The sequence below is a fragment of the Triticum urartu genome, chromosome 2A (assembly GCF_056163025.1).
Source record: "Triticum urartu cultivar PI428250 chromosome 2A, HENAU_Tu73, whole genome shotgun sequence".
Taxonomy (NCBI): Eukaryota; Viridiplantae; Streptophyta; class Magnoliopsida; order Poales; family Poaceae; genus Triticum; species Triticum urartu.
In genome coordinates this window covers 93,962,222-93,985,441 of record NC_141874.1, presented here as the reverse complement: position 1 = coordinate 93,985,441, position 23,220 = coordinate 93,962,222, and the positions used below count along the sequence as shown (strand labels likewise).

Below are 23,220 nucleotides of genomic sequence, written 5' to 3'. Positions count from 1 at the left end.
CAAAACCGGCGGATCTCGGGTAGGGGGTCCCGAACTGTGCGTCTAGGCGGATGGTAACAGGAGACAAGGGACACGATGTTTTTACCCAGGTTCGGGCCCTCCCGATGGAGGTAAAACCCTACTCCTGCTTGATTAATATTGATGATATGGGTAGTACAAGAGTAGATCTACCACGAGATCAAGGAGGCTAAACCCTAGAAGCTAGCCTATGGTATGATTGTTGTTCGTCCTACGGACTAAAACCCTCCGGTTTATATAGACACCGGAGAGGGCTAGGGTTACACAGAGTCGGTTACAATGGTAGGAGATCTACATATCCGTATCGCCAAGCTTGCCTTCCACGCCAAGGAAAGTCCCTTCCGGACACGGGACGAAGTCTTCAATCTTATATCTTCATAATCCAGGAGTCCGGTCGAAGGTATAGTCCGGCCGAAGGTATAGTCCGGCTATCCGGACACCCCCTAATCCAGGACTCCCTCAATCATCATCGTCACCACGCCGTCGTGCTAACGGAACTCTCCCTCAAAGCTCAGATGGATCGGAGTTCGAGGGACATCATTGAGTTGAACGTGTGCAGAACTCGGAGGTGTCGTGCGTTCGGTACTTGATCGGTCGGATCGTGAAGACGTACGACTACATCAACCGCGTTGTGCTAACGCTTCCGCATTCGGTCTATGAGGGTACGTGGACACACTCTCCCCTCTCGTTGCTATGCATCACCATGATCTTGCGTGTGCGTAGGAATATTTTTTGAAATTACTACGTTCCCCAACACAAGGTTCGAAACATGTAGCCAGAGACGAGTCCATGGTTCCGATGACACAGATGTCACTTGAAGTTAGGTCTGTGTGTGGCTCCAACGCCGCTGAGTCTGCGGCTTCCGTGGCGGGGTTGAGCTTCCCGTCCTCGGATGGCGCGGTCTGCTCCGGATCTAAGGCCAGAGCAGTTACAGGCACTATTTCCTGGGTGTGGTCCAATGACTGATTTATGTCATGTTCATCGTGGTGGCAGGGGGCGGCTGTCGTGGTCTCGAATCCGTCGAAGATCAAGTCTCTGCGGATATCTGCGACGTAGTTCAAGCTTCCAAATCTGACCTGATGGCCAGGGGCGTAGCTTTCGATCTGCTCGAGATGGCCAAGCGAGTTGGCCCGCGGTGCGAAGCCGCCGAATACGAAGATTTGTCCGGGGAGGAAGACTTCCCCTTGGACAGCTTCGTTATAGATGATCAAAGCAGCCATCAAACCTTTTGACGACGGCACAGTGGAACTCTCAATGAAAGCACCAATGTCGGTGTCAAAACCGGCGGATCTCGGGTAGGGGGTCCCGAACTGTGCGTCTAAGGTTGATGATAACATGAGACAGGGGACACAATGTTTACCCAGATTCGGGCCCTCTCTATGGAGGTAATACCCTACTTCCTGCTTGATTGATCTTGATGAATATGAGTATTACAAGAGTTGATCTACCACGAGATCGTAATGGCTAAAACCCTACAAGTCTAGCATGTATGACTATGATTATGATTATCTATCCTCTACGGACTAAGCCCTCCGGTTTATGTAGACACCGGAGGGGACTAGGGTTGTACAAAGTCGGTTACAGAGAAATAAATCTTCATTTTTGGACGCCAAGCTTGTCTTCCACGCCAAGGAGAGTCCCATCTGGACACGAGAGAGAGAGAGAGAGAGTCTTCGGTCTTCGTATCTTCACAGCCCATCAGTCCGACCCATGTCTAACAGGTCGGACGCCCGAGGACCCCCTAGTCCAGGACTCCCTCAGCAAGTGCATCAACGAGGGATGCATGGAGAATCTCATCGAAGACGAGCTAGAGCTCATTGCCATTAGTGTGGCGTTCTTAGTATCCGTCCAAGATGAGCGCGCTGTCGAGGGCAACCGCACTGAGCTCTTTCCTGCCGTCAAGTCAAAATGACGATTACAACGACAAGTTGACGAGCTCCTAGAGGAGTCAGACGTGGAGGATGAGGAGGAGGAGGAGGAGAAGCCATTTGGACTGGCCACCGACACCGCCAACGACGCGGAGGCCGTCCCCTCCGATGCGGTGAACAATTTCCCGTCCGGCTCTTAGGACTCTTCCTCCGACGCGAGCAGCGACATCAGACTTCTCGGAGTATCTTAACCATGGTGACTAGGTGATCGGTAGCGTGTATGAGGTAGACCGATCTAGTGTTAGTTCGATGTCGGTTTGGTTGCAATGTAGTATGTGTGTGATGTTTAATTATGGTTTGTGCAATGCTAATGTAGTACCATTATCAAACTTTGAACTGAAGTAGTTTAACTACGTGTTTGAAATGAATTTATGTGGAAAAATTGTGTTTAGTTTTTTAGGCACTCAAAGTATAGGAGGGGTCTGGTAGCTCCGTGACAGTGACTTTTCTAAAAAAATGTAGAGTAAAATGGAGAGTAGTTTTAGCCTTTTTTTACATGACTTCTGACAGTTTTAGTATTAGGGGATCCGCTAGAGATGCCCTTAAAGTATTAGAGGATCCGCTAGAAATGCCCTTAGAGCAACTCTAGCAGATACCGTAAGAGGCCTCGGCCTTTATTATAACCGCCAGTTTTCATTTTTTGTCAAAAAAAAGACCCGGTCTTGCATATCCGGCTGAATTGTAAAGAAAATTAGCACACCCCCTATGTGAGAGCCCAATTATCATCTACTTCCGACAAAAAATTTGGGACGGAGGGAGTAGTGCTGATTTCATGGCCTTTTTTACAACTACCACTATACCAGAAAGCAGTTGGCGGGAGGGAAGTTTCAACAGCAACCGCACCCGCCCCTGTGCCTGCGCTGCCGATAGCCTTGATCCGGCGACCGCCGACGAGCCCTGCACCGCGCCGCCATCAGCTGCTGCAATCTTCGCAACTTTCTCCTGTCGCCTCTCCTCACGGCCTCCATCACCTCCGCGCCCTTGTCCTGCCGCCCGCGCTCAAGAAATCCAGCATAACCCAGCACCGGGGCAGGAATCGGGGCGCCTGCACGATCCAGGAACACATGCCCTCTACACGAGCCTCTCGCGCATCCGCCTCTCCTCCTTGTCTGCGCCTCGTGCGCTGCAACCATGGACGCAACCACCATGCCGTCCGCCGAGCAGCCCCTCGCGCCCCTACCCCTCGCGTCGACGCCCTCCTTGTCGACTATGGGCGCCCACGGCTCCGTCTGCGAGCTCCGGTGCCCCTTGCCCCTCCTTTGTTGGTCCACCGCGGCCTTGCCTTCCTCGCTATGGCGACGGAGGAGGAGGTCATCTAAGGAGCGCGACGGCGTGACAGAGGAGCGACGCCTTGGCACTCTTCTCGACCATGACCAGAACCCAATTAAGTTCATTACCGACCAGTGGGCACCACATTTGACCCAAAGCGATTTTTACATAATCTCTGCCAACACACATCATACCGTAAAAACTCATAAAGAAGTTTTACGGTATTACCCTAAAACGATTTTGCAGCACGGATTTTGATTTTGCAGCACGGATTTTTACTGTATTTGTTGTTGTAATTGTCGTAAGGACCGGAGAATGCCTTTACTTTTTTCACTCTTTTTTAACACGATACAGATGCAAGCGCTCATATACACGCGCATACACTCACCCTTATGAATGCACACACGCACATCCTACCCCTATGAGTCAGGACTTGAACTCCGATGAACTGTGGATACCACAGTATCTTTAACCATCCAACCATAGAAGCTTGACTCTATAAACGTTGTAGTCTACCGGAATACTGGTTTCTGTTAATAGAAATCAGAGGTGGAAAACCTCTCATTAGAAAAAAAAACGTACATGAATTATCGTGTCAACGACTCAATGTTGTACCTAGTACATTCGCACGTATACATATACACATTTATGCATACACCTCTGGTCGAGTACAAAACCTTGAAGGTCTGCAAAGCTGCATACAGCGATGGAGCCGCGTCGAGCTCGGATGAGAAGGTGATTCGTCATTTTTTTTCTTCGATGGCTACTGTGGTGGTGCCGGAGGTAGGTAACGGGCGTTGATGTCAAGTTTAGAGATGTTCTGCTATCTTTTCAGTTTTGTCATGTCGGTCTTTACGTGACTTGTAGTTTGTTTTTTATGATATGAGTGAGACATGTATTACCATAAAAAAATACAAAACCTGCGCCATTGCAAAAAAAGCACAAAACCTGCGGCCCGACCCACCCACGTGTGACGTGTCCTGTATGTATATACAATCCAAGGGCAGAAATGTCAATTGCACGATGACCACCCCGAAGAAAAACAAAAATGCTAGATACACGGATTATATCGACGGACTTTTATGGACCAGCTGACTTGTCCTTTTTTAATTGGGCTAACTAACCTCCTTCTCCTAATTAATCGGGCCCCTCTGATTTTAACTGGCGGGGTGGGCGTCAAGCTCTGTAAAACCCCGTAATAGCCCGTTGATGTAGCAAAGCCGGAAGAAAAAAATGGGAATTCGATCCCCTCTGCTTCCCTCGCAAAATTCTTCGAGCACTCGTCCCTTCGGGGACATCCGATAAAATTCTTCGAGAACTCCCGAGCGACAAACTTGTTCTCCGATCCTCGCGCCAGTATGGTTCGTCGTGTTTCCTCTTCGATCTGCCTGCCTCTCAGCTCGACTAGTGCCGGCTCTCAGTCGAATCGATCGACTGGTCATGGCGGCTCATTCCTCGACCGCGGCGGCGGCGGCGGCAGCTCACTCCTCGATCGCGGTGGTGGCGGCGGCCTTGTAGAGGTCGTATGGCTCCCAGAGGTAGTCGACGGTGCACGGCTTCCGGGTGTCGAGCCGCAGCCACGGCTTGCCCTTCCCGCTCCAGTGCAGCAGGCTGATGGGGCCCGGGTGGAGGCTCCGGCACCTCCCCTCCGCGTTGTCCCCGCCGAGCCCGTGCTGGTTCCACCGGTGGTCCACCGGCATGATCTCGCCGGCGAGCACCAGCAGGAACGGCGGCAGCGACCCCAGGCTGTAGATCCGCTTCTCCTCCTTCTGCACCGCCATCCACTCCTCCACCCGCCTCGAGTACCCCCCCGCGCGCCACCGCGCCACGTCGATCACCATCACGCCCGTGTTGAAGTAGCACGGCCGCCGGCGCCGGTGCGGGCCCTGCCGGAACGTGGCGCTGAGCCGCGGGTCCGACCAGAAGGCGTCGGTGAAGTACTTGGTGAAGTTGGTGTGGCAGTACTCGGGCGCCGCCACCACGTGGCCGCCGCCAGCGTCGAGGTCCACGGACCAGAGTTTGCGCACGTCGTCCACGACCACCACGTCGGAGTCGAGGTAGATGACGCGGCGCACGGACCGGGGCAGCGTGTCGGCGAGGTAGATGCGCGCGTAGTTGAGCGGCTGGTCCAGCGCGTGGCGCACGGAGCGGGAGATGCGGCCGCTGACGCGGGCCGGGTCGAAGAGGTGCACGCTGGGGTCCAGGTACGGGAACGTGGCGCGCACGGCGTCGGCGTCCCGCCGCCGCGCCGCCAGGAAGTGGAACGACACGTCCTCCGGGCACGCCGTGTGCTGCAGGATGGAGAAGACGGCCGCGACGGTGCCGCGGAGGTAGTTGGCGTCCAGCGTCATGGCGATGTGCACGCGCTCCCCCGCCCCCCGCGGCGGGCACCCGTCGCCGTTCCGGAACGCGGGCGCCTCCCTGAACCCCGGCCCCGACGACGGCAGCCGTGTAGCGTCCGCCGCCGCCCGGGCGCCAGACACCGCCGCCACGCCGTGGGTCGCCAGCAGCACCGCTGCCAGAAGCGCCCACGACGACGCCATCGCGCTTCGCACCACCAGAACGCGCGCGCGGCGGGTGAGCGCGGCGACAAGGACTGCACGCCGGCGCGCACGGGAAGGGTGGCTGGCTAGGATGCCGGGACCGTGCCCCGGTGAGAGGGGGGAGGAGGTGAGCGAGGAGAAACCTGGCAGCTTGCCGGGGGCAGGGTAGGAGGCGCGCGCGAGCTAGAGCGTCCCTTGGCAATGGCAATGGAGACGACGGCGGCGACCGACAGCGGCACTCTGTGCTCGGATCACGCAACGGCACATGACCACATGCGCATCGGATTATATACTACGCCTTTCAACTCCAGGTGTGCAGGGAAAGGACATCGGACAGGGGCGATGATTGCCCGCTTGTGCGTGACGACCGACGATGTCGGTGCGCTTCCCACGTTTATTTACAGAGGGAAAATCAGAAGGGAATCCGGGAGGAAGGAGCGGGTGTAGGTGTGCAGGTACGTTTCGTGTTGGGTGGTACTCCGTCCGTCCATCTGAGCTCCGGCCAGCTTGTGTGTTTGCGCGTGGAGGACGATCGAGGGGCTCCATCACGCACGTTGCGGCCAGCGTGGCGTGCATGCGCCGCACCGGTGGTTGGCAGGCGGCGAGCTAGCTGTTCACAGCTCTGGGTGAAATGCTTTCAAAATTGAATCTTTTTAGAACACTATTTTGTCCCTTTTTTCATACACAACGGATGCCATTTCTTCACGAAAATTCAAATGTGGGTGGAACTCTCGACCAGGGCGACATGGGCGGGGACCATACCTTCCCGGCCAGCTCCTCCTCCCTCTTGCCCGGTAGCCTTCGTCGGGCAAAGCCTGTGCGAAAACGGTGACGGTGGGATATGTTCTCCGCTTTGTGTGAAGTGCGCCGGTGGGCTAGGGATCTCACTGCGGGAGGCGACGTGGCGTTGTTTGTATTGTTGTTTGCGCCACGGAACTATGGTGGCCTTGCAACGTTGGCAGCAGCTTGCGTGTGGGCTCGGGAGCTTGAATCGGGTTTCCGTCGATCTGTTTGTTCCTGCAATGTTGGCAATTGGTTGCGCCGCCCCTGCTTTGTGGTGGTCGCGTCGGCGTCCTACTGGTGGATGGGTGACGTGGTGGTATGAGGTAGAGGAGGTGCTACAAGGAACGCGCACGGTCGTGGCAGGCTCGTTTCAGGTTTGGGGCAAGCCTCGGTAGAGGCCTGCGGTGGTGGCAAGGCCGCTCATGGCGATGTGGTTGTGACTGTTTAGCGGCAATGGTGGAGGGGGTTGTCAACAATACGGGAAACATGGTCTCCTGGACTAGCTGAAATGGGTCGGACTCAAGACCATTATGTCCAAGGAGTAGATCTTTGTAAAGGCCCTTACTAGCATGTCTACACTAGCTCTCTGTCCCTGGCCAGAAGGTTCCGATGCAGTTGGCGGCTTGTTAAACTCGAGTGGATCGCACAAGTTGCATCCACCTGGTTCAACGTACCACCTGCAATGTAAGCCCACTGCAGTGCCCCCCTCCTATTCCTATATAAGGGTAGGACTGATGCCATGCATATTGTTGGAAATATGCCCTAGAGGCAATAATAAATTGGTTATTATTATATTTTCTTGTTCATGATAATCGTTTATTATCCATGCTATAATTGTATTGATAGAAAACTCAGATACATGTGTGGATACATAGACAGCACCATGTCCCTAGTAAGTCTCTAGTTGATTAGCTCGTTGATCAATAGATGGTTACGGTTTCCTGACCATGGACATTGGATGTCGTTGATAACGGGATCACATCATTAGGAGAATGATGTGATGGACAAGACCCAATCCTAAGCCTAGCACAAAGATCGTGTAGTTCATATGCTAAAGCTTTTCTAATGTCAAGTATCATTTCCTTAGACCATGAGATTGTGCAACTCCTGGATACCGTAGGAATGCTTTGGATGTACCAAATGTCACAACGTAACTGGGTGGCTATAAAGGTACACTACGGGTATCTCTGAAAGTGTCTGTTGGGTTGGCACGAATCGAGACTGGGATTTGTCACTCCGTGTGACGGAGAGGTATCTCTGGGCCCACTCGGTAGGACATCATCATAATGTGCACAATGTGACCAAGGAGTTGATCACGGGATGATGTGTTACGGAACGAGTAAAGAGACTTGCCGGTAACGAGATTGAACAAGGTATCGGATACTGACGATCGAATCTCGGGCAAGTACAATACCGCTGGACAAAGGGAACTGTATACGAGATTGATTGAATCCTCGACATCGTGGTTCATCCGATGAGATCATCGTGGAACATGTGGGAGCCAACATGGGTATCCAGATCCCGCTGTTGGTTATTGGCTGGAGAGTTGTCTCGGTCATGTCTGCATGGTTCCCGAACCCGTAGGGTCTACACACTTAAGGTTCGGTGACGCTAGAGTTGTTATGGGAAATAGTATGTGGTTAACGAAGGTTGTTCGGAGTCCCGGATGAGATCCCGGACATGACGAGGAGCTCCGGAATGGTCCGGAGGTGAAGATCGGTATATTGGACGAAGGGTATTGGAGTCCGGAATTGTTTCGGGGGTACCAGGTGATGACCAGCGTGTCCGAAAGGGGTTTCGGAGGCCCCGGCAAGCGTTAGGGGGCCTTATGGGCCAAGGGGAGAGGGCACATCAGCCCACTAAGGGGCTGAGCTGAAGGAAATGTGCCCTAGAGGCAATAATAATGTTATTATTTTATTTCCTTATATCATGATAAATGTTTATTATTCATGCTAGAATTGTATTATCCGGAAACATAATACTTGTGTGAATACATAGACAAACTAAACGTCACTAGTATGCCACTACTTGACTAGCTCGTTAATCAAAGATGGTCATGTTTCCTAACCATAGACCTGTGTTGTCATTTGATTAACGGGATCACATTATTAGGAGAATAATGTGATTGACATGACCCATTCCATTAGCTTAGCACCCGATCGTTTAGTATGTTGCTATTGCTTTCTTCATGACTTATACATGTTCCTATGACTATGAGATTATGCAACTCCCGTTTGCCGGAGGAACACTTTGTGTGCTACCAAACGTCACAACATAACTGGGTGATTATAAAGGAGCTCTACAGGTGTCTCCAAAGGTACATGTTGGGTTGGCGTATTTCGAGATTAGGATTTGTCACTCCGATTGTCGGAGAGGTATCTCTGGGCCCTCTCGGTAATGCACATCACATAAGCCTTGCAAGCATTGCAACTAATGAGTTAGTTGCGAGATGATGTATTACGAAACGAGTAAAGAGACTTGCTGGTAACGAGATTGAACTAGGTATTGAGATACCGACAATCGAATCTCGGGCAAGTAACATACCGATGACAAAGGGAACAATGTATGTTGTTATGCGGTGTGACCGATAAAGATCTTGGTAGAATATGTGGGAGCCAATATGAGCATCCAGGTTCCGCTATTGGTTATTGACCGGAGACGTGTCTCGGTCATGTCTACATTGTTCTCGAACCCGTAGGGTCCGCACGCTTAAGGTTTCGATGACAGTTATATTATGAGTTTATGAGTTTTGATGTACCGAAGTTAGTTCGGAGTCCCGGATGTGATCACGGACATGACGAGGAATCTCAAAATGGTCGAGACATAAAGATTGATATATTGGAAGCCTATGTTTGGACATCGGAAGTGTTCCGGGTGAAATCGGCATTTTACCGGAGTACCGGGAGGTTACCGGAACCCCCGGTAACCTAATGGGCCTTAATGGGCCTAGTGGAGGAAGAGGAGAGGAGGCCTAGGGGCTGCCGCGCGCCCCTCCCCCCCCCCAAGTCCGAATTGGACAAGGAGGGGGGCGGCGCCCCCCCCCCTTTCCTTTCTTCCCTCCCCTCCTTCCCCCCAAGTCCTAATCCAACTAGGGAAAGGGAGGGGAGTCCTACTCCCAGTAGGAGTAGGACTCCTCCTGCGCGCCTCCTCCTAGGGCCGGCCGCACCCCCCCCCTTGGCTCCTTTATATACGGGGGCAGGGGGCACCCCTAGACACACAAGTTGATCTCTAAGATCGTTATCTTAGTTGTGTGCGGTGCCCCCTTCCACCATAGTCCTCAATAATATTGTAGTGGTGCTTAGGCGAAGCCCTGCGACAGTAGAACATCAAGATCATCACCATGCCGTCGTGCTGACGGAACTCTTCCCCGACACTTTGCTGGATCGGAGTCCGGGGATCGTCATCGAGCTGAACGTGTGCTAGAACTCAGAGGTGACGTAGTTTCGGTGCTTGATCGGTCGGGCCGTGAAGACGTACGACTACATCAACCGCGTTGTCATAACGCTTCCGCTATCGGTCTACAAGGGTATGTAGATCACACTCTCCCCTCTCGTTGCTATGCATCACCATGATCTTGCGTGTGCGTAGGAAATTTTTTGAAATTACTACGTTCCCCAACATGAGCGCCCCTCCCACTCCATCTCACGTAACCAGGAGAGGTGGGGGCGCCATCCCTAGGGCAGCCGCCCCTCCCGGCTTGGGGGGCAAGTTTCCTAGGCGGTGGGGGCGCCCAAACCCATCTAGGGTTTCCCCTGTGGCCGTCGCCCCACCCCTAGGGAACCCTAGGGCGCCTCCCCCTCCTCCCTTCCCCCTATATATAGTGAGGGAGAGAGAGGGCAGCCGCACCCTTCCCCTGGCGCAGCCCTCTTCCTCCTCCAACACCTCATCCTCCTTCGTAGTGCTTGGCGAAGCCCTGCCGGAGAACCACGAGCTCCATCACCACCACGTCGTCGTGCTGTCGGAGTTTTCCCTCAACTTCTCCTCTCACCTTGCTGGATCAAGAAGGAGGAGACGTCTCCCAACCGTACGTGTGTTGAACATGGAGGTGCCGTCCGTTCGGCGCTGGGATCATCGGTGATTTGGATCACGACGAGTACGACTCCATCAACCCCGTTCACTTGAACGCTTCCGCTTAGCGATCTACAAGGGTATGTAGATGCACTCTCCTTCCCCTCGTTGCTAGATTACTCCATAGATTGATCTTGGTGATGCGTAGAAAATTTTGAATTTCTGCTACGATCCCCAACAGTGGTATCAGAGCTAGGTCTATGCGTAGTTTCTATGCACGAGTAGAAAACAAAGTAGTTGTGGGCGTTGATTTTGTCAATTTACTTGCCGGTACTAGTCTTATCTTGATTCGGCGGCATCGTGGGATGAAGCGGCCCGGACCGACCTTACACGTACTCTTACGTGAGACAGGTTCCACCGACTGACATGCACTAGTTGCATAAGGTGGCTAGCAGGTGTCTGTCTCTCCCACTTTAGTCGGATCAGATTCGACGAAAAGGGTCCTTATGAAGGGTAAATAGAAATTGGCATATCACGTTGTGGTTTTGGCGTAGGTAAGAAACGTTCTTGCTAACAAACCTATAGCAGCCACGTAAAAATTTGCAACAACAATTAGAGGACGTCTAACTTGTTTTTGCAGCATATGCCGTGTGATGTGATATGGCCAAAAAGGATGTGATGTTCTTGTAATAGGAATCACGACTTGCATGTCGATGAGAATGACAACCGGCAGGAGCCATAGGAGTTGTCTTAATTTATTTATGACCTGCGTGTCAACATAAACATCATGTAATTACTTTACTTTATTGCTAACCGTTAGCCATAGTAGTAGAAGTAATAGTTGGCGAGACAACTTCACGAAGACACGATGATGGAGATCATGATGATGGAGGTCATGGTGTCATGCCGGTGACGATGATGATCATGGAGCCCCGAAGATGGAGATCAAAAGGAGCGAAGTGATGATGGCCATATCATGTCACTATTTGATTGCATGTGATGTTTATCATGTTTTACATCTTATTTGCTTAGAACGACGGTAGCTTAAATAAGATGATCCCTCACTAAAATTTCAAGAAAAGTGTTCTCCCTAACTGTGCACCGTTGCGAAGGTTCGTTGTTTCAAAGCACCACGTGATGATCGGGTGTGATAGATTCTAATGTTCGAATACAACGGGTGTTGACGAGCCTAGCATGTACAGACATGGCCTCGGAACACATGCGAAACACTTAGGTTGACTTGATGAGCCTAGCATGTACATACATGGCCTCGGAACACGGAGGACCGAAAGGTCGAACATGAGTCGTATAGAAGATGCGATCAACATGAGATGTTCACCGATGATGACTAGTCCGTCTCACGTGATGATTGGACACGGCCTAGTCGATTCGGATCATGTATCACTTAGATGACTAGAGGGATGTCTATCTGAGTGGGAGTTCATGAAATAATCAGATGAACTCAATTACCATGTCCCTAGTAAGCCTCTAGTTGACTAGCTCATTGATCAATAGATGATTATGGTTTCCTGACCATGGACATTGGATGTCGTTGATAACGGGATCACATCATTAGGAGAATGATGTGATGGACAAGACCCAATCCTAAGCCTAGCACAAAGATCGTGTAGTTCGTATGCTAAAGCTTTTCTAATGTCAAGTATCATTTCCTTAGACTATGAGATTGTGCAACTCCCGGATACCGTAGGAATGCTTTGGGTGTACCAAACGTCACAACGTAACTGGGTGGCTATAAAGGTACACTACGGGTATCTCCGAAAGTGTCTGTTGGGTTGGCACGAATCGAGACTGGGATTTGTCACTCCGTGTGACGGAGAGGTATCTCTGGGCCCACTCAGTAGGACATCATCATAATGTGCACAATGTGACCAAGGAGTTGATCACGGGATGATGTGTTACGGAATGAGTAAAGAGACTTGCCGGTAACGAGATTAAACAAGGTATCAGATACCGACGATCGAATCTCGGGCAAGTACAATACCGCTGGACAAAGGGAATTGTATACGGGATTGATTGAATCCTCGACATCGTGGTTCATCCGATGAGATCGTCGTGGAACATGTGGGAGCCAACATGGGTATCCAGATCCCGCTGTTGGTTATTGGCCGGAGAGTTGTCTCGGTCATGTCTGCATGGTTCCCGAACCCATAGAGTCTACACACTTAAGGTTCGGTGACGCTAGAGTTGTTATGGGAAATAGTATGTGGTTACCGAAGGTTGTTTGGGGTCCCGTATGAGATCCCGGACATGACGAGGAGCTCCGAAATGGTCCGGAGGTGAAGATCGGTATATTGGACGAAGGGTATTGGAGTCCGAAATTGTTCCGGGGGTACCAGGTGATGACCAGCGTGTCCGAAAGGGGTTTCGGAGGCCCCGGCAAGCGTTGGGGGGCCTTATGGGCCAAGGGGAGAGGGCACATCAGCCCACTAAGGGGCTGAGCGCCCCTCCCACTCCATCTCATGTAACCAGGAGAGGTGGGGGCGCCACCCCTAGGGCAGCCGCCCCTCCCGGTTTGGGGGGCAAGTTTCCTAGGGGGTGGGGGCGCCCAAACCCATCTAGGGTTTCCCCTGTGGCCGCCGCCCCTCCCCTAGGGAACCCTAGGGCGCCTCCCCCTCCTCCCTTCCCCCTATATATAGTGAGGGAGAGAGAGGGCAGCCGCACCCTTCCCCTGGCGCAGCCCTCTTCCTCCTCCAACACCTCATCCTCCTCCGTAGTGCTTGGCGAAGCCCTGCCGGAGAACCACGAGCTCCATCACCACCACGCCGTCGTGCTGTCGGAGTTTTCCCTCAACTTCTCTCTCACCTTGCTGGATCAAGAAGGAGGAGATGTCTCCCAACCGTACGTGTGTTGAACGCGGAGGTGTCGTCCGTTCGGCGCTAGGATCATCGGTGATTTGGATCACGACGAGTACGACTCCATCAACCCCGTTCACTTGAACGCTTCCGCTTAGCGATCTACAAGGGTATGTAGATGCACTCTCCTTCCCCTCGTTGCTAGATTACTCCATAGATTGATCTTGGTGATGCGTAGAAAATTTTGAATTTCTGCTACGATCCCCAACACATATATCATCGCAAATTCAATTGAAGATAACACAAGTGTAGTCCACTAGCACGAGAGAGATTTCATGTAGATCATGCGGTAACCAACCATATACACCATACATCAACAAAAAAACAGGAAGCGGGGTATTACACCCTCGTGGTGGCCTAAACATGGGTAAAAACCTCTGTCTTTGATATCTCATTAGAAGGAAGAACTACTGTAGTGTTTAGTCTCTTGCCGAACAAAAACCGGGGGGGAGGGGGGGGAGGGGGAGGTATATATCTCTTATCCCCGATTTTAACGATATCACTGTCAACACTAGTGCTCATTGTCGACTTGGTCCGAGCTTCGGGGTGACATGGTGTTTTTTTGCGGTTTTTAATAGATCTGCTGGTTTTATTCATCGGCGTAGATGTAGACAGAGCCTTGGTTTGGTCTGGCGATTTGACATCAGTTGAGTCTCCTCCTTGGGGCTTGATAGGTCGACATGCATAAGGCTATGGGGAAAACTAAGTATTTGATGGGGGTGGAAGCATGCCATTATGGAGGCCGAGGGTATCTTGCTCCACGGAGGCATCATCGAAGAGTGCTTCCTTGACACAAGATCATGACTAGCCGAATCCGAGGTAGCCTTAGAGGTTGTTGGTGTGGCTGGACCCTTCCCCAAGGTTAAGATCGTCTTCGGTTCTGGGTGCCAGTGGCGTAGCCACAGGGTGGCCAGGGTGGTCCATGGACCACCCTGGAATTCGGCCCATTACCTCACTACATATGTGAAAAAAAGGGCTAGGTCAAGGCCCAAGTCCAACAAGTGGCGAACATGACCACGTCTGCACGATCAGATGGTTTGTTTCCTCTCTTTTTTACCTCGTACAATCCTATGAATTTTTTCTCCTCATACCCTGAACCCCTGGAAGACTCAAACCGACGCATGGCGGCACAAGATTAGCCAATCTCAAAGATCCAAAAGCCCTAGCGTCTAGCAAGGTGGCGATCCCCAACCGGTGAGCCGGCGACGCGCGGCCGGCCGGCCGGCGGCACTACCAAGACGCAGGGCGGAGGTAGACTATGCACCGGAGCCCGGAGGCGCAGCTGGCTGGCAACGTGCGCACAGGCCGCACCGGTCAAGGAAGGAGCTCCAATTCTCCATGGACAACATCTCTTCTAATTCGAAGTATGATTTCCAAATTCCTTAGGTAAATAATTTCATTTTTAAGGATTGAACAAGTTTAGCCGTGAGTGCAAACTTTAAAGTTTTTGGCAACTCGGAATTGACAAGTTGAGCTTAAGATGATTATGAGTTCATTTGAAATGACAATTGGTAAATTGAACATCTTTTTATTGTAGAATTGTTGCAAAATGAAGAGAACCGAAGACACCGCATCACATACATTAAGTGATATGTTTTCTTTAGAGTGAATGAGAATGTTATAATCGAGACTTTCCCGAAAAATAAGATGTGTTATTTTCTTTTGTGGAAATTTAGGACTTAAACCATGATTTTCCGTGTGCTTCGCAAGACCCTATTAATATGTGCTTTTGGCAAATCATACAGTAGTATGTGGATATTTTGTATTCGTGGTAAAAAAAAGATGTTCATTGGACCACCCTGACCTAAAATCCAAGCTACACTACTGCTGGGCGCATACTTGTGTCATCTATGGAGGTCGCAGCCACGACGAGGACACCCATGTGCGTCATTTTCCTTCTTGGAGGATTCTTGAAGAATTCGCTCACGGCTCCCCGAGTCGTGGTCATGTTAAACTCGTCGTCGCCATTAGTAGGACGGCGCGTGCTAAATATAAGGAAAATCTGCTTTGGTTGCGTGGAGGAATGAATGAACAAACTCCTGTGTAATCATTAATAAAAGAGGGAACACTGTGACGAGATATACTGCTTCTACATTTTTGTGTTTTCACTTCTTACATATGACATATATTTTACATAGAAGCCCCCAGATAGCTTTCATTTTTTGATCAAAAAGTGGATTCCAGTCAACAGTTCAAACTCTAGCTAGCTGTGTGTGATTGGTTCGATGGACGTGGTTGTTGCAACATAGGAGTCGTTGGTAGAAACAACTATTCCCTTTTGCTTATATATATATATATCCTATAAACTAAAGCCCGGAAAGATCGTCTACTTGTTCAGAAAGATCTTGGAAGCAGCGACCTTCTGAAAAATCATGTTGCATCAGCAAACAGCTTATGCAGCTGCTCCATTGATTAATTGGTAGGAGCATCGCTTTATTCTCCATGGGCGCAACGTGAGGAGGTTGTTGCTTCCATCCTTTTTTCGCCCAAAAAACAAATATGGATGCTCGACGAAGAAGTCTCGATCGGTCATATATTCCCCGTGCATGCATGATGCATGCATGATCATCAGCAAGGATTGACCAACGGCATAACGTGGACGGGCATGATACACCTTCCGATTTAATTAATTCTCAGAAGAGCAACACGTACACGGGGGACTACACGCATGCACAACACGAGGCGGACGTCCGAACGGAGCGTGTCGGTGACCGCCCGATCGGCGCATGTACAGTTGAGCTGAAAGCAGCGTGTCAACACACTCCACAGTCTGACATTCCATCAAGTTTCTGCATTTAATGGAATTCAGGACTCAGGAGGCACTCGGTAGCGGAGCCGGGATCTAGAATTGGAAGGCGCCAAATCAATCGAGCTCGTGATAACAAAGGCCAAACCATGTGCTAATGAATTTTTTTCTTCACTTTGAAAGATTGTTAAGAGGATAAGTAAGCAGTTAGTGGATCATAGGGGGGCCATTTGCCCCTGCCGGTCCCTCCCTTGTCTCCGTCCTTAGATGCTGCAACCAGTATTCGCACATCACCTCGCGTCACTGACGACATCATCATCTGGGCGCCCCGAAGAAGAATGGTATCTTTACCGTTCATTCTGCCTATCGGTTTGCTATGGACGAGTGCGAGAACCCGTCGGCCACCGCCACGAGCAGGGCATCAGATGATCGTTGCGCCATCTGAAAGACCATATGAGAGTGTCCCGCTCCCCGAAGATACACATGTTCACTTGAAGGATTATGACCAACTCACTAGCCATGGCACCCGATTGGCACATCCCGAGGGTCAAAGCAATCTACAACTCGGGCCTGGGGTGGCTCTTTACTCTCCTCGGACCACTGGACAAGACGGCGCTATGGTTGTACTAATGACCATCTAGAGGATTTGGTACGTGCGCAACGAGATAACACATGAGAAAAGGCCTCCGTCTACTGAAGCTCTTGTCGGTTCCTGCATGAATATATTAGCTCGCTTTTGTGCCTCTAGCAGTATCCCAATGGCGACGTTGTCAAAGGAAAATGGTGCTCAATGCCCTTCTGTCAGCCTATAAGGCCAATGCCGAGCCTAAGGAAGAGCTGCGTTGGGAAGCTTCATTCCGTCCACAGGTATGGTAGGAGGTGGTATGATACTCCAGGATGCACATAGAGATCTTATCTATAGCGCTTGTCGGGAAATCCGATAGCGTGCTGGGTGCCGAGCTAGCGGCGTGTCGGGAAGGGCTGGAACTGGCCCTCCATCGGACGATGCTGCCCATTTTGGTCGAGCTTGACATCGTGGAGGCGGTGTCATTGATCACAACAAATTTCGAGGATAGATCAATGCATCGCATATTGGTTAAGGAGATTCAAAGACTGGCCTCAACCTAAGGATAGAGAGATTTCTTTTACTCTTTGTTGTCGGTCGCAAAATAAAGTTAGTCATGAACTTGCCGCGTACGGCCATACCACTCCCCATACTGCAGTATGGCCACATTTGGCAATAGATTTTGTTGTAAACTTGATAATGGCTAAGAAGCCTCCGTGAGTAATGAGAATCTCTTTCTCCCGCAAAAAAAGAACTGAGGGGCAAATTTTAAATTAAAAAATTGTTTACCGCCGGGAGTATCTATGAATTTGGTATGTGAAATTTGTAAGAAAGAAAAAAGCATTTTTTACGGTGCAGAGACATTGGCCGCAACCTTGCTACCAGAGAGAATTATCCTGAAGCCAATGGTAACAAAAAGAAGGCAAGGATTTTGAACCCTCAACCTCTTTGCCCGTGTGTGCACCTTAAAACAAGCAGTATCTGTAATCTGTAACAGCACATGAAAACTGAAAGTGGTCTTGCACTGCTTCTGATCACTCTGTGCATTTAAACCGAACCGAAAAACCATACCGAAAATAAACTGAACCGAACCAATTTTATGGTTTTTATGGTTTCTGATTTCGGTATGGTATGAACTTTTCATACCGATTCGAACTTGGTTTTTATGATATATACCGGAAAACCGAACGGTTAACCGAATAAACCAAAGTAAAAAATAAATTTATATTTCTTGAGATGAACAACCATACAAGTTGTCATTTTTCTTGTACATGAGTCAAATGCACTACTAAGCACGTAATTTTTTCTTGTAACATAGTCATTTTTCTATTTTTAAAATGCTAAGCACGTCCATAACCATCAAGAGATGAATCAATGCATGCATATATACTTATATATATAGTCATATACTATTTGTGTAGAATAGTATGTGTTTTGAGTTATAAATTTGCTAATTATTATTACGTCATTTTCAAATTCGCGTCAACTTTGGTTTTTATGGTATATACCGAAACCATACCGAAATAATTTGGTATATACCGAAACCAAACCGTATTTTAATTTCATATCATATATTACCGAAGTATTAACACCATACAAACTGAAAAAAACATATAAATCAAACCATGTAAACCGAATAAACCGAACGCACAGGGAGAGCTTCTGAGGTACCAAAACAACGTGCACCTTACTCTACTTCCCACATGTCACGTAGGTTGTCACTGCCCTTACAGAATCTTACTACTTACGTAGTTTGTAATCCTGAGCAGTGCGTGCTCAGAGAAACTTCAACCGCTGGCAGTAAATGGTTGCTTGATATACTAAGATTACTGGAGTCTATCAAGTGCTTCTACTGACAGATTCATAAACTGAAATGGTATGCTTGTCACACTATCAGCAAAGATGTGGTGTCTTCTCAGAGGATTTAGCATTTGAGCATACAAGAGTTTCAAGAAAACACATATCAAGCAAGAAATTCAGATACCAAACTGCAACCTACTATTAGCAACGAAATAAGAACTTCGGTTTCCAGTGCAACACCAAAGCACTGCGAATGATAACAGAGGTTCAGAGTTTGCTTAGGATAGCTTAACTACAGCGGCTAAACGCATACTAAGCGTCCAAAATATGAAGAACTTGAGAGTTTGACAGATGAGATTAGAATCTCAAATCTGGCTAGTTCTTCTGAGTGTGTCTAGGTTTCATCATTGCCTGCAACTGCTCCATCTTCAGTTCTGCAATGCTCTTCCTCGAGCACGACAGTTTGTGCGCAGTCCGGCGACAGATAAACAGGAAGGCCACACTCTAATCTCTTGTCTAGGATCCAAGTTTGTGCTTCACCTTCAAATGGTATGATACCTCTGAAGCAGTGTGGTATGGTATCTCTGTAGTCGTGAGAGAACTTATTGAATTTTTGCCTCCAGGTCCTACCTAGATAGGGCAGGCTGTAGTATGGGGACATGTATGTAGCAGTGCTAACCCCAATCTCACAACAGACCGCAATGACATGAGAGCAAGGCTTGTGAAGTACCTGTGGCTTGCCGCATGAACAGGTGGCAGTTTTCCGAATTGTGCATCCTTTAGACTTATTAATGCCAACGATATAGTCCGTCTTCAGGTGAACAGTCACCTCCCTCTTCCTTCCCTTGACTGTAAATTTTCGATCCACTACCTTACCAAGATAATTCTTTTCATCGGCGTATGTGTACATAAGTCTATGCGTCTCGGATTTCTGCATTTTGGAATTCAGGTCAACCTGGACATGTTCAGGGAAGTTAATTATCGGGTTGCCGATCGCTTTGTTTGCTGCGACACTTGTGTTTTGGAAGTACTCTACCAAGCGCAGGAATGTCACCTCCACTATCGCACTGAGCGGAAGGCATGTTATCCCTTTCAATACAGGGTCGTTCTTATATGCATCAGTTGTATCACTGCCCATGATGCCATACCTTGCTCCATCTCGATCGTATGCCAGTGACCACTTCTCCTTTGGTTTCGGACTGATCCAGTCAGAGAACTTTGTTATCTTTCTGTTGCCGTCATCGGCATGATCTCCTTCCTTCACATCCACAACTGAACCATGTTGATTGCACAGGCTTCGCGCCTCAAGCTCTGCCACATCATGCTCGACTGATTTCTGCTGCATTTCCCCACTACCATCATGTTCTTTCTCAGCCATATATGTGGATGTCAGCTCATCTAGCTCCTTCCAGATTTTACCGAACTTATGGCGTCGCTTCTGCTGGCAAAGTTTCTTGAACATCATCACCAGCTTCTTCTCGCCAAAATACGCAAAGAAGTTTTCAGCAAGGTCTTCCATGCACCATCGGCTTTCTGCTTTACGCCACTGTCGTTCACGGGAATTCAGAAGGTCCTCCACAGCATCAATCAACTCCTTTTTGTAGTCGTGTATGATGCACACATCAGACTGATGCACCACTGCTCGCTCCAAATTCCTAGGAAACCACAGCCAGCTTTCCTTGGTCTCATCCTCGACAACAGCACATGCTACTGGAATGGAGAAATCATTAGCATCTAATGCTACAGCAGTCAACAGCATCCCTTGATATTTCCCACATAGTGGTGTGCCCTTGATGCATAGCACAGGGCGACAGGTATGGAAGGCCTGTAAGCACTGTCCAAATGCCCAAAACATACGCTGCAGGACTCGAAAATCTTCACACCCTGCAACCTCTGCATCCTTGATGTCAACAAAAGTACCAGGGTTTTTACGTGCTATTTCCTTAAGTAACCTCGGGGCAAAGTTGTGTGAATCATAGAAGGTTCCAAATTTACTCTCCAGAGCAAACTGTTTTGCTCTCCACGCCTCAACAGGACTAATCCGCTCGCCATAGTGACGAGTGAGATAATCTGCAATTTCCTCAGCTGTCATTGTTGGGTCTTCCACAAAGGCACCAAAGCCGAAGCGACCCGTCAGGCTTTTCGTCCCGGGCAACACAACCGTCGCCAGTTGAGAATAATCGCCATTTACAGCTTTGAGCAAAATGTGGTAGTGCTTGACCTCAGAAGATTGCACATACAACATGAACCTCTGTGTCACATTCCTTTTTCTCTTCAATTTATTGGCAAAGGAACTCCAGCATTTGTCAGTCCTAAAATAATGTATGTCCCACGGGTAGTACTCCAAAGAACAGTCTGGTTCGGAGGACTCGTCGTCAGTGAGGTCCCTTTTGTGTTGTTTGAAGAATCCCTTAATATCAAGATCTTGTGTTTCTGGATGGAGCCGGAACAGCTTGAAGACCCAGAGCTGCAGATCCACCAGTGACATGGACTGTGGCTGCAGCTGTAGCTCGCCGATGACACGCGCACATTTGTTCTCTGCAAAAAGGTCTGAGCAATCCTCAACTAAATCATTGCCCTCCACGCTGAGAAACTCTTTTCTAAGTCCATAGTACACAGGCATCTGAATCGGTTCTTCAACCTACACCACCAAGCAATGCACAACACAGATGCAACAGAATCAGACGAATCAAACTACCAACCTAGATTGCAGGGGGAGGGGGGACGGGTACAGTGAAACTACAGACCTGCGGCTTGCGAGGCTTCCTGGCAGCCTTCCCCATCGCCATAGCCGGGGCCTTCCGCTTCCTCGCGCCGGCGGCAGTACCCTGCGAGATTAGAACGCACGGATTTGAATAAAACGGGCGGTGGCGGAGAACCCATCGAGTGGTGCCCGGACGGCTGCGGGGAGAGCGTACCGGGTGGGGGGCGGGGAGCGCGTCGGTGCCGGCGAGGTAGGGGTCCGCAGCGACCTCGGTGGCGGCGCGTGGTTCCTCCATGGCCGGCTTCGCCGGAGCAGGGTTGCCGCCGTCGGGGCCGAGGTCGGCGTAGGTTTCCATCTGTGCGCGCATTTGGGGAAGGGGAAGAGAGTTTTCCCTCGCTTCTGCACCTTTTTCCCTCCATTTTCTCGCGATGATGGGCCGTTCGTCAGGCGGTTCCGCTGTTGTATCTGGGCTGTAGGAAGGCTCTGCGTGAGTGGATGAGCCTGCATTTCCATTTGTTGTTGGGCTCTCAGCCCCCACGTAGAAAAAAAAGAAATGTGCACAAAGAAGTATGCATACTTTTACATGCCCGGTCACAAAAGAATATCAGTCCGTCTGTCTGTGCAAAAAAAAAAAAATCTCCCCGCCGATCCGGCCATCTAAGCCTCATCGCTCACTCTGCCGCCGATCATGTAATCTCAACCTTCTTCTTTTCGAGCATGACCTTCTTGCCTTCGAGTGTTATCTCCTCGTCGGTCGCCGCCATCAACATGTTAAATCTCTCGGTCTTGCATGCCTCCTTGACGTGTGAGCGTTTGAAGTATGCCACCTCTTTCTTCGCCAAGATGTCCTCGAATCTCTTCGTCATCATGGTCGCTGCCATTCTCGCTTCGCCTTCTCCTCCCCTCGCTTCTTTCCCGGAACTCTCTTCTAGCCTTCTTGGGCGGATCTTTTGTTGGATCGGTTGGATCACAGGTTTCTTCCTCCGCGCCACATGAGCTTGTGGGCCCCCGGTTACCACCTTGACTTGATTCCATCGCCATAATTCCCTTTAAATGATGAAACCATTTGTCGTTCCTCGAGAAGAGTGTTATCGCCGAGTCTCTGTTCTGAAGAGATCTCATTTGGAGTCCTGTTCCGGTGCCCCGTCGGAGGGGGAAGCCATCGCCAGAGGCCTCTTCATCAACCTTATTGCCTCCATGACCATGTGTGAGTTATTTCTTCAGGACCTACGAGTCCATAGTAGTGCCTAGATGGTGCGCTCTCTCTCTCTCTCTCTCTTGGATCTTCAATACCTGTTCCCCTTCTTCCTTGTGTGATTGAAATCTATCTGATGTATTTTTGCAATGTATTTGTTGGGATATGATGAATTGTGTGTTTATGATCAGATTGTTCACTAAATCTATTTAAATCTCTTGAAGTTTTTTGCTGTACAATTAAGTAGCTATGTATGCTTTTTGATCTATTTGTCTTATTTGGCCAAGATTGGTTGTTAGATCTTCAAAGGGAGTGGTGCATATCAGTGGACTCAATCTTACATTGATTTCTATATCCTAATGACAGAATGGGAGATTGATTGCCACCAAAAGGACGACGACTGATCGGATTGCCTCAGAGGACATGTCTGCGAGGTCATTGTCCGCTATCTCACTTAGTTTAGTCTTTTTTTAAACAAGTAGTTAAACTTGTTAAATAGCATCCGGTTTGCATATAGTATATGAAAAATTGCTTAAATTTTGTTCGGTTGCATGATTTTTCTTCTTAACATTCATTTAAAATATAGATTTAGTGCGCCGAGTTATATGGCCGCCCTCTATCCATTTTTTGTGGACAGTTTGGGCATGCTCATGAATTTTATGTATCTGATTTGATGGGTCAGCGTTGGAGATGCCCAGACGCAACTCTACACTTTTACCACCACTAGTAAATGTGCACGTGCAACGCATGAATAACCGTACAAAGAACCCCCCCCCCCCCCTCATAAT

General features: G+C 49.6%; 1 protein-coding gene and 1 pseudogene across 1 annotated transcript; both read right to left on the bottom strand.

Moving 5' to 3' along the window:
* Positions 1–4,186: 4,186 nt before the first annotated feature.
* On the bottom strand, positions 4,187–6,377 carry LOC147984030 (putative galacturonosyltransferase-like 4 pseudogene; annotated as a pseudogene).
* A 12,220-nt stretch (positions 6,378–18,597) lies between these two features.
* LOC125531928 (uncharacterized) lies at positions 18,598–21,621 on the bottom strand. The gene is made up of 3 exons (XM_048696140.2): positions 21,452–21,621; positions 21,281–21,361; positions 18,598–21,174 (listed from the first exon to the last, which is right to left on the bottom strand). Exons 1-3 carry the CDS (start codon positions 21,602–21,604, stop codon positions 18,928–18,930), a joined length of 2,481 nt encoding a protein of 826 aa, XP_048552097.2. The 5' UTR covers positions 21,605–21,621; the 3' UTR covers positions 18,598–18,927.
* Positions 21,622–23,220: the final 1,599 nt, after the last annotated feature.